Here is a 12,499-nt window from a genome sequence, read left to right on the forward strand (position 1 = left end):
GTTCTTGCAACTCATGTCGACATTAAGAAAGAAAACCAATCTAAGACTCCAAATATAACAAATACCCTGAATAATTTTTAAGGTACACCTATATTGTAAGATAGTTCCAACTCACGCTAATTCTTGTTCAAAACCTCCAGTCCCAAATATTAAGACATAACAGGACAACATATTCATTCTTCCCACAGACATAAGAGCTGAGCTTAAGGAAGGGGAAAAGGTAGAGATGTCCACAAAGCAAACGTGAGTTCAAAAATGGTTATTACCCAAAAACAATGACTCTTCCCTTTTCCTCTAGCTTTTGACAAAGACATTACACAGTTACCTGCAAAATGTTATACCTTAGCAGCTTTCAGCCACATTCTACAGTCATATAACCTGGACAAGCTTGAGAAGTGGATGCATATGGACCTAATGAGGTTCAACAAGTCAAAGTGCAGGGTGCTGCACCTGGGTTGGGGCAATCCCACACATGAGTACAGACTGGGAGAAGAAAGAACTCATTGAGAGCTGCCCAGCAGAGAAAGACTTGGGGGCTCTAATGGATGAAAAGCTCAACATGAGCCAGCAGTGCATGCTTGCTGCCCAGAAGGCCAATTGTGTCCTGGGCTCCATCAAAAGAGGAATGCCTAGCAGGTCGAGGAAGGTGATTGTCCCCCTCTGCTCTGCCCTTGTGAGGCCCCACTTGGACTACTGCAACCACGTCTGGGGCCACCAGCACAAGGAGGACATGGGGCTGTTAGAGCAGGTCCAGAGGAGGGCTACAAAGATGATCAGAGGGCTGGAGCACCTCTCCTATGAAGAAAGGCTGAGAGAGCTGGGGCTGTTCAGCCTGAAGAAGAGAAGGCTCTGGGGTGACCTCATTGTGGCTTTTCAGTACTTAAGGGGATTTATAAAAAAAGATGGAGAGCAACTCCTTGCCTAGTCAGATAATGACAGGACAAGGGGGAATGGTTTTAAACTAAAAGAGGGGAGATTTAGATTAGATGTTAGGAGGAAATTCTTCACTCAGAGGGTGGTGAGGCACTGGAACTGGTTGCCCAGAGAGGTTGTGGCTGCCCCATCCCTGGAGGTGTTCAAGGCCAGGTTAGATGAGGCCCTAGGCAACCTGATCTGGTGGGTGGCATCCCTGCCTGTGGCAGGGGGGTTGGAGTTAGAAGATCTTTAAGGTCCCTTCCAACCCAAGCCATTCTGATTCTATGATATAAGGTAAACAAAATCAAATGCAAAAATACTTAATTACCATCTTGTTTACCTTTTCTACATTTCAGAAGCTTGCTTTCACAGCTCCCCAGTACTGTTCCTTTAAATAGTAGTTTAAACCTGCAAAAGCTCTAAACACTTCCAGACAGGCAGATAAAAAGAATAGCCTTCCCCACTGCCATTCAGTAATTATTCAAATAATCAGACTGTAAAATCCCTGTCATTTCTATGCCCAAGAGAAAGTGGGCAACAGAACTGCCAGATATTCTAAAGGTCATTTGTCTCAACATTATGAAATAATTGGGACTTATTTTTCCACTGTACTCAAGCCTAGCAATAAGAGTTCATGCACCAGTCCAGACAGTTAGACCCAGGTGGCTGTTACTTGACTATCAAAAACAATAATAGCAAGCCTCACAAGAGCTGAACTCTATTTTAACGTACGTAAATTAAAAAAAATTTTTAGGTATGTGATTGCTTGGGACGTCCAATTTTCACGCATGTCATAGATAAATTTCATTAAATTTCATTAAATAAAATATTTGCAGACCTCACAGTCAATGTGTTTTTAATATGCACCTCATTTTCAGACTTTAAACAGTTAACTACCCTGCCTATTTCCACTAATTTAACTATTTAACTATTTAGATTTAACTAATTTAACTATTTAATATTTTCTTTAAAATATTGCTTTTTCATATATATACGATAATGGTTATTTAAAAATATAAGGGTTAAACAAAAAGGCAAAACAAGGTTTTACAAATATATTTTTTTTTTTTTGCAGTTAAGGGTTTTAGGTGCTACTTGGGCAGTGAAGAAGATTCTGAAACTAGTCTTTCAAAGCACTGTGTGTATACATAAAGATGTTGGTCTATGAAGACAAGAGGGCTGAATTTATACCTCAAAATTATTGTCTGAGGTAGTAACACAAGACTGAGTTGAATCAAAAAAACAAGGAATCTTTTGAGTCTAAGTCTACCTCACAATCCCAACACGAAGGACTCATATTCAGAAGTGACTCGATGAGAAATCTGAAGCTCTAGGAGTACAACTACCACATATAACAGCTTACAGCAGAACCACAAGAATGTCCAGGATATTCTGATTACAGACTTCTGATTTCCCCCCCCCCCCCCCCCCCCCCAAGAAAATCAAGTTGATTGTCTTTAATATTTTGTTAGAAAAAATGACTCTCATTCAACTGGAAAAAGACCATCCAGCCTTCCTTAGTAGCAAGAGTGAGGAATGGCCATTCAGAGTAATTCTTTTGGTAACTGCTCTTCTGTGTTCTCATCCATTCTTCCCAAAGAAGAAATCAACTGCTACTGAACAAAACAGCTTTGGCTTTAGAAAGAACCTAGCATCATTCTTTTGAGCTAACATTACTCTCTGCAATTCAAAGGCATGGTATCATCTTGTTACTCTACCAAAGGTTAAATACCTTCTTTTTCCTTTGCATTTTTAAAGAACAAGGGTTTGGGGGTTCTCCTCAACTTCATGTTTTCTAACCAATAATGTACAAAAGAGTTTTTGTCATACAGTACTTCAGTGTGCACTTCTATCCCCCAAATCCTGTATCTATCTTCACTGTGATGATTTTACTCAGGTGGGCAGCCAAGCTTCATGACAACCGCTCTCTCACTCCCCCTCCTCAAAGGGGGAGGGGGAGCAAATACTATGCAAAGGGCTCAAGGGTTGAGATAAGGACAGGAAGATTGCTCAACAATTATCGTGATGGGCAAAACAGACTCAGAGAAGGGAGATTTGTAAACTTTATTACCTATTACTAGCAAGCTAGGGAAGTGAGAAACAAAGGAAAGAAACTAGAAACTTTCCACCCATCCACCCTCTTCAACCTTCTCCCCTCGAGCAGCACAGGGGAACAGGGAGCGGAGGTTGTGGTCATCCTATAGCACATCTCTGCTGCTCTTTCTCGGTCACCCTCTGCCCCTGTTCCACATGGCGTCCACGGGATGCTGTCCTTCCTGAACTGATCCTGCAGGGGCTTCCCACAGGCAGCAGCTCTTCAAGAACTGCTCCAGATATGGGTCCATACCACAGCATCCATCCATCAGGAGTAAACTGCTCCAACACGGGTCCCCCACGGGCAGCAGCTCCTGCCAAGTCACCTGCTCCTAGCATGGTCCCCTCTCCATGGGCTGCAGCTCTGGCCCAGAATCTGCTCTGGCGGCAGTCCTCCACAGGCTACAGCTTCCTCCAGGCCACATCCACCTGCTCCATGGGCTGCTGCGTGGAGATCCGCTCCAACATGGGACCCACGGGCTGTAAGGGGACAGCCTGCTCCACCAGGGGCCTCTCCACAGGCTGCAGGGGAACTTCAGCATCTCCTGCCCTGCTTCTACACTGACCTTGGTGCCTGCAGGGCTGTTTCTCTCTCCCCCAACTGCTGCTGTGCAGCAGTTTTTTTCCCCTTTCTTAAATATGCTGTCCCAGAGGTACAAACATCACTTATCGACTCAGCTCTGGCCAGCTGTGGGGACAGGGACCCGTTGGAGCCAGTGGAAACTGGCCCCCATCTAACATGGGGTAGCTTCTGGATTCTTCTCACAGAATAACTTCTGTAGCCCCCCGCTACCAAAACCCTGCCATGTAAACACACTACATGCATCTCAATGGAATTTAGGTATCGTAAGTAAGACCACAAATCAAAATACCAGGATCACTTCATGAAGTCAAGCCTTTCTACCTTACTCTGCGAGGACCACCACAGTATCTACCTATATGTAAATTAATTCCAAAATTTAATCACAATTATTGCAAATAAACACTAATGGGTGCCTGAATGCTTCTGGTATTAAAAAAAGCATCTGTCTCTAACATTCAACTTCAGAATATCTTTTAAGTCAAACTCTTCTTGATTTCACTTTCTTTATTCTGGAAAGAATAACTAGGCAAAAAAAAAAAACAACCCTATTATATGTAAACAATTATTCTGTAACCACTTTTATACCTCATCCACTTATATAAATTTAAAGAGCAATTAAAAAAATACTTTGGAAGCTTTCAGAATTGTGTTCATCTTTAAATTGTATTAGAAAACTTCTCTTATCTCAAGCTGCTTAGAGTTAAAAAGATGACTAATTATACATCAGATTTTCAGCAGTACTAGTTCACCTGTAGCCAGAAGTTATCCTGCATTTGTTGAGAGCTTGATTAACTCTTAATGATAGAGAGCAGAGTGATAAATTTGAGTTAATGCGTTAGATTACAACAGTTTATTAGAAATGCTCTGTTAAATATACAAAGATATGACTATCATATGTGACTCCTCACAGAGGTGTTATGAGAAGCAAGGACTTTCCTTCTGGGAGCAATATGTATTAGACTCACTGGTCTAATCAACTCCCATTTTACTACTTAGAGCAGAGAAAAAAAATATATAAAACACCTTTTTGAAGATGAGGAAATGGTAAACTCCCTTTCAAACCAGTGCCTTCACAGCAATCATGAAAAAAAGTAGAATACGCTACAGTGTTTGAGAGTGTCAGGAGCAGAAACATGTTCTTTACAGCTGTGGAAACAAGCAGTCTGAGTTCTGTTTGACCCAAGTTCCTTCACAGCCACGACCAAGAACATTCCTTCTCAATTATTTAATGCATCTGCAACATTTAACAAATCTGCAAACCACAAGAGCAGTTACCACTCCAAGCTTTCCTTGCGTATCCTAAGGTTAGACGATAGACCAAGAAGTTCTCATGCTGCATCAGCATCGTATTTCTTATGGGGGGCATAGCTTCTACATTATGTAGAAGCCCCCCATCATTTACTGTGCACACGCAGCTAAGCTGGTCAAGTGGCACGGAAAGCCACAGTATACTGAGTTTTGCCACTGCTGGCTCACCCAGCTGAAAAGGATGTCAGGAGGAAGATGTTCTTTTCCCTCACCCAGGAGGGATGGTGGAATGGAAGGAAGATTTCAATAGTAAGTACAGCACTTTTGTTTTAAAATGGGAAGCTTACTTGTATTATTTCTTATCAGGGTTCAAGTCTGAAAAGAGTATGTATGACAGCTGAGGGTAATCCCAATTGCTTCCCAGAACTCCTACTCACATCAGAACAATATGCTTTCACATCCCTAACCAGTTAATATTCTCCCTCACCCATGCAACTTAATTTTTTGTCTTTAATCTGCCCTACCTTCTCTCTCACTCCCTTGGAAATTTATATTAAAAAATGCCACAGGAGAGCTCAAAATGAGGTAAATGGCATACCTAGCTATCTATGATCTCGCTCATTGAGTTTCTCATTCTTTAGATTCCTCTCAAGTATAATCACAGCAACAACATGGATGATTCCAGCCTCTACTCTCTTCTACCACAATATACAAGCCGCAACGAACAAGTACCTTACACTGGAAGATGGAAGAAACCATGTCAGCAGAAGCAGAACGTTCTGACTTTTCCTCAGTGAGAGAAAAGCAATTCTGTTAAGCAGTTCTGACACAGAACTAGGATTCCTGCCACATACCACCCCCCCCAAAAAAAACACACACAGAAACTACTCCAGCATGAATTACTCTACATACAAGGACAGCAAAAGACAAACTTTTACAATTAGAATAGTAACCAAAAGAATACACAAGGTAATTAATACAGTAAGATGAGAACACTATCTATAAAGGGACAGTCTGCAAAAACAATCAAGGTATTTTGCAAAAAAAGTGTATTGGGTACCAGCCAAGTGATTTAGCAGTTTAAGCCTCCAGATTCCATTTTTTCTGATTTCATGCATTTTCTCTCATTAGCAGAAGGAAAAAAAAACGTAAATCACTCCTAGTTCACATCTTCTCTTAACTCCAGAAAAAGAGATCTAGGCATTATATGAAGATACCTGGTTATGAAATACTGACATAAATGAAGTTAGTATATTACAAAACAAGTGTATGATCAAGGAGTTCATTGCAAACTCCTTCTCAAAAAGGACACTGGACTTCAAATCACAAAGCAGACCAGCTACTGATAAGAGAAAAATTAACTCACTGAAAGACTGACAGAATTACTCTTATGCTATTATTGTTATAGTCAAGGTTCTGGGTCTTCACCTTCCTGCCTTTGAATGAAATCTTACCAAGGAAGGTCTGACAAGGCTAAGGGCTGTAACTGATGATTTCTGAACAACCTTATGCTACACTTTTTACAATCATGAATAGCACCTCTACATTTAAAACCAGCTACGAGGAAGTACAAGATACCCCAACTTTGCTGATGGACCGCAAAAAAAAAAGTAAAACAGTTCTCCTCTTTGATCCAAGAATCGTTCTGCTTTAAATCGTCTGTCTACAGACACTCATCAGAGAACTCAGGTTAAATTACATGTGGCTATCCCACAGCAACAGCCCACATGTCCAACTTAGTCTATCATAAATACGAAACAGCTTATTGTTTTCAGAAAGGGACCTGCTCAGAACTACTTTGCATTACAGGTGAGAGCACACACACAGGAAGCAATTGCAGAGCAAGCGATGTAGGTTTATTAATACACGCATGAAGCTCTAACATTAAAACTTCCGTTTAGTGGACTAGACTAAGCTTTTCCTATTAAAAAAGTAATTTTCAGAACATTTACAATGGGACAGAGTCTTTCCAATACCATCATATTTATCCAAGTACAGAAGAACAAAGCCTTACCACTTGTTCAGGTTAGTTTACAAAATGCTTGGGTACAGTTTTGTAGAATGATTAACAAAATACTAAAGATATTTACTAGACAATAAATCTTAAACAGTTGTCAAATTAAGTATTATTCCATATTTTATCAACTTGCCCATTCATTTGCAAAGTACAGTTCTGTTTACATATATATATATATATATATATATGTTTATTTTAAAGCATTAGTGTATCAACTTAACACTTACAGCACTAGCCTGCCAAGTACCAAAAGAACATCTTCACATTCTGTAGTCAAGTAAGGTCGTGCATTAGCAAAGCTTTGGATGGAGATTCGATATACTTCCAAAAAAGGTAAAACATGTTCCGACGCACCCCGACTGCCAGCATACTGAAGTAGTGTCTGAAAGAAAATGAGTTATCATTAAAGTTCTCATAATAAACTTATCTAAAACACAAACATCAATATGCAATCGTCAATAGACAACGGAATAACTTGGAACTGAGAAGTTTATACTGCAAAGGAGGGCTTCTTTTGTACAACTGCCATGAAGACAGAATCACATCTGGAACACTTGTGTCTTTATTACTAATGAGAATGCAGAAGCAAATAGGCAATTAAGAGCATGATCTCAGCTGTACCATTTTAAGTATACATATATTACCCTTACAACAAACATGAAGACATTAGAAGAGAAATATGGCATCTAGATCATACTGTTACACAGTCATTTTCCAAATGCAAAATTACCCTTGATTTTAGTACTTGACCAGAGCAATCCTACCCTACCCAGGCAGTTTTGAAGAAGCAAACTAAAATCCAGCCAGTTTCAAGAAAAATAAGTTTTAAAAAAATAGCAGAGGGATGACACCTCCCCATCTTTTTAAAATTTTGATCACCACCATGTTATTTTCTTACCAGTTATAAAGTAATATTGAGAGCAGGCAGGGCACTGGACCAAGGACAGCAAAGCTCTACTAATAGCTTGCTTCACAAGTAACATCCTTTCTCTGTAGGCATGCCACCCTTTAACTCCAGACTATTTAGCTCATGTTCTTACCAATTACAATTCATCTTTCATCTTGTACCCTCCCTAACTCAAACAAGGTGCAAATTAAGGCCAGCTGCAATGAAGAAAAAAAGGCAAAAAGACTGTTTTTGGAACTCTTAGGGCCAAGACTGTATGGAAAAAGTTCAGAGTGCTCCATGGTATAGTTTGATACAAGCCAAATTGTCATGACTATGATCAAGTCATATCAGCCCTCACCATATCATTTCAAGCTGGGCCTCTGACACAACCAATCAATTTGTTTTAAAACCCTGAACAAATATTTAATTATATCAGATTATGATTAGAAAGAAGACACCACTTAACAGTGAGCTTACTAAAATTACATGTAGTCATTGTAACAGACAAGCTTCTAAGGCTTTCAAAGCAGCAAGAAATAAGCAGCCGGCTACATGCTACTTTTTTTTTTTTTTTTGACTATACAGTGCCTTTCAGTGATCTAACTATGCAGCACTAGTCCTAGGGTAGAAAAAAAAATTGCAGGCATCCACATGACTGGCACAACCATGTGTGATCTTTAATGAAAAAAGTCTATAAATTACTATCTAGGAATCATTAGAAAAATCAGATCAGAACTGTTTTGCAGATTAATCTCCTAGAATTCAGTAATGTAACTCCTAAATGAATAAAAAGTACAAACTATCCAAACCCACATTAGTAATAATTTTCAAGAGGTGGGGGGTTGGAGGACTGGAAGTTTACAGAAACCATCCTTAAACACTGCATAAAGCTCATTAACAGAAGCAACAAACTACTAGTAGTTTGTTACCAGTCTAAGTGCTTCACTAACAAACTTGTAAAGGATTTGGTAACATGACAAGTTATATATAACATATATAAAGCATTAAATTACAAAGGCTGCCTAGCTGTGATCCCCTGAGATACTCAAGTAATTGATGGCTATCGTAAAATCATCTATTTAGTAAACCCAGTAGCAAGCCTATCGTTATAGTGACTGCAGAAATAGAATATAGCAATCTCTGCACTTTCCTAAAAATACACCCATTAAAAAAATACTCAATTTAGTACTTGAAAATTGTGATAAACATTTAGATCATATGCAGACAATAAAACGGGGTAGAACGTTTCCAAAAACTTACATAAGTTTTGCTAGAACACACCGTACACTTCCTTAAATGCAATCTTATCTTTATCAGCTAGAATTAGCTTTTCTTTGAGTAGCCAATTACCAGAAAGCTCTCCCTGAATAGATATACACTGAAACCAGCATTAATCAAGACAGATTCAAGGTAAAAGACTTATTAAATAGTTTGAAATTCAAAGATACATAGTTTTGAACGTTATTATTAGTGTACTCATAAGTAAGCAAAATGCAGTAACTATATCACAGCAGCCCTTAAAAATTCTTCTGTCATTTCACAGACAATAGAAATTTCAGTAGTCCACTGGGGACTCTTCCCAGCAGTCCATACACAAGACTAAATTGGAGAAGTTTTAACTTGTCAAACATTTACTATACGTACTTGCTTAACAAATAGTCAAGTAACAATTTTAATAGCAGGTACTGCCTTACAGCCTGATTTTATTATCCAAAGAGATTATTCAAACATTTGAAGTCCGGTTAATAATGCACAGCTACTTTATGCACAATTGCCCATCTAACTGGGGAGTGAGGTTAGAAAAACAGGGGCTGCATGTAACCAGCTACAGCAAAATCCACAGACCAGCCTAGGTCCTCAGTACTGCATTGATTCCCATGTTCTCAAACACTAGAATATCTGCTTATCCGCATTTCTTGTGTAGCATCCAATTTCTTGGTCAGAACTAATTTAAACATCCAAGTTGCCTAACTTCTTGTTACTGTTTTAAGTATCTGTTTGACAAAAAGAATTCAACCTCTTCTCAAACATGCCTGATCACAATTGACAGTCCTCAACCATGTCACCTTTAACAATTTTGGAAAGCCAATAGGTGCTGCATAAGTGCAGATGAGATTCTTTCAGATCCTATAAGCTCTGTCTTATTGATAAGTGTTCTTTGTATTTGTGACAGAGCAACCTCAAACACACACAAACTGTTCACACTAGCTGACTGTTACGGAGCTCCAGCAATAGACACGTTCTCTATAATCTGAGCATAGAACGCATCACATTTGTACTACGTAAAGTTGTAGAGCCAACTCACTACTTAGGCTTCACGAGTTTCTTAGTTGTGTTATCCTGAACAGTAACACCTTAGTCCCCTGCTCAAAAAGCAGGTATCTGAGGAAATAGTCATCCAATATCACTCCCAGAATGCAAGCAGCACATGACAGTACAAATTTCTATGTAGCAAAACACAGCATCCAGATAGCTCCAAGCGTAAGAAAGCTATTAATGTGTCGTGCTCTGACAGCCTCTGTAACCTCCACAGCACCCTGCAGAACCACGACACAAATGTATGCACAGGATGGCAGATCTCTTGTTGTCCTAAAATATTTCTTTTCCTTCCCTCATCGCAGCTACATTCCCAGATCATATTTAAACCAATGAAAGTGAGTTTCTCTCTAGGCAAAATCTGCTGTAGCATAATAAACTTATGATAAGATATCAATGGTACTCTCCAAGCTGTTAAAAAGCTCATCTTAACTTTGTATTCAGTTTCAATTAGAGGGAGACGACCTTAGATTATTTTTAAAATTTTATCACTACAACGCCGTGCAACATCCACAAGCATCCTCAGTTAGGAGGAGAAACCAAGATGTAAAATTATACTCTACCCACAGCAGTTTGTCTGCACAGTGACATCACAAATTCACACTTCACTGAAGTGGCAGGATGACAGTCTAAGTTTCATATTTTCCTCTGGATCTCTTACAAGTACAATCATGATATTCAAAACCGTCCAAAACTGATGACAACTCAAAGATAAGTCTTTTCCATTTTTATCTATACTATGATGATGTTCTGAAGTTAGATTACCATTCAATTATAGTACAAAGACCTACAGAAGTGCACTTTTTTATAGGTATTTTTAATTATAAAAGCCAGCATTATCATTTTATTCCATTGATCAAGTGCCTGTACAGCTTCATCTGCACCAGTCAATCTAATCTGGGTGACGAGGTATCTATATGTGTTGATCATCTTGACAACCTGTGCCCAGTGTTCGCCAAATATTTGTTTCAATGCTCTGATGTAATAAATAGTATTGAAGATAATTTTAGCAAAACCTGAAACAAAGAAAAAGTAACACATTATAGAGTCCCATGGAAATGCAAGGTCAGAAATCTTAGAAGTATACATGACATGGGACACACAGCAGTAGGCATAAGCAGCATCCTGCAGTTTGCAAAGCAAGAATTCCAAAACCTAACAAATCTTTCTGTTGCATAATAAACTAAACATTCTCCCAAAAGAAGAGTATGGCAAAGTATACAGCCTATGGATGTAAAAATGGAACACTATCACTCTCTAATGCACCAGTAAAACTGTTGGTCACAAACAGCATCTGAATTTTGCTATTCACTATTCAGAAAGAGATGTCAAATGGCTGTGTCAACTAAGGTGTGGGAAAACTAGGTCATAACTTTTTTTAAGAACATAATCTCTCCAGTTTCAACAGGAAAGGCTCTCTAACACAACCTAATTATTTAACCTTAGAGCTTACAGTAAGCGATGGTGTGTGAGAAACAATAACCAATTAACCACTGAAATTATTTATTTATGAATAAATCATCTCCATCACTAATAATCAGGCGCAATTATTCTTCTGTAACTGTAAGTTAGTGGCTTGATTCAGAAACTGCCGATAGTTGCATATCGGTATTCACCGTCACGTTAAAAAAAAAATTTAGGCAAGATCACCAGAACCCATAAACATATTTAGCGATTTAAATCGAACGCAGGCCTTCATAGGCCATTGAGTGCTGCTTGCTCCATAGCAGTGCTCAGCCAAGCCTGGGGAGTTTCCACGCCAGGCTAGGTAAAGAGCAGAAAATCTGAGGTCTAGGTCCTGAGCAAACTCGCACCGAGCAAACGCCACGCGGCCCAGCTGCCCGGGAGAGCTTGCTTACTCGCAAGGATCTCCCAAGGGCTCTACAAGCTGCCCAGGCCCAAAGCGCTGCCACAGCCCACCCGCGGAGGCTCTCCCGGCCCAAGGGCCCAGCCCGGCCCCGGTAGCAGCGCGGCGCCCCCAGACACACCGCGCACGTCCCCGGGCGGCAGCAGCGCGCGCCGCCGCGGCCACCGCGCTGCGCCACGGCAGCTGCGGGGGAAGCGAGCGGAGCCCCCCGGGCCCGGGGCCCCACGCCCCCGGCAGCGCTGGGCGCGCGGCGCGGCAGGCCCGCGGCTCCACAGGCGGCCTGCGGACCGCGCCGCGACCCGCCGCTGCCCGGCCCGTACCTGGCAGAAGCCCCGGCAGTAGGCCCGGGAGGAAGCCTCCGACACCTCCTGCTCGCAGAGCTCCGTCTGCAGCTGCCAGAGGCGGGCGCGGAGCGCCGCCACGAGCCGCTGCATCTCGGGCCGCGGAGCCGCCTCGGCCTCAGCGTCCGCCATCTGCGCCCAGCCCCACAGCGCGTAGGCAAGGATCACGTGATCCGCAGCCACTGACCTCATCGTCCCGGGACGGCGTCACGTGACGCGCACGTGACAG

General features: G+C 41.0%; 1 protein-coding gene across 2 annotated transcripts in view; it reads right to left on the reverse strand.

Moving 5' to 3' along the window:
- The window catches only part of RLF (RLF zinc finger), a 63,127-nt gene extending 50,665 nt beyond the window's left edge, over positions 1 to 12,462 (reverse strand). Inside the window, exons 1-2 of one of the 2 annotated variants that reach the window (XM_040535057.1) lie at positions 12,250 to 12,462; positions 7,085 to 7,239 (exon numbers count right to left, since the gene is read on the reverse strand). In XM_040535057.1, the coding sequence (XP_040390991.1) occupies positions 7,085 to 7,239; positions 12,250 to 12,462 (368 nt within the window). Of the gene's footprint in view, positions 1 to 7,084; positions 7,240 to 12,249 lie in introns of those variants that run through there. The other variant, XM_040535058.1, reaches the window with a different exon arrangement.
- Between the last annotated feature and the right edge of the window lie 37 nt (positions 12,463 to 12,499).

The sequence above is a fragment of the Cygnus olor genome, chromosome 23, assembly GCF_009769625.2.
Source record: "Cygnus olor isolate bCygOlo1 chromosome 23, bCygOlo1.pri.v2, whole genome shotgun sequence".
Classification (NCBI taxonomy): domain Eukaryota; kingdom Metazoa; phylum Chordata; class Aves; order Anseriformes; family Anatidae; genus Cygnus; species Cygnus olor.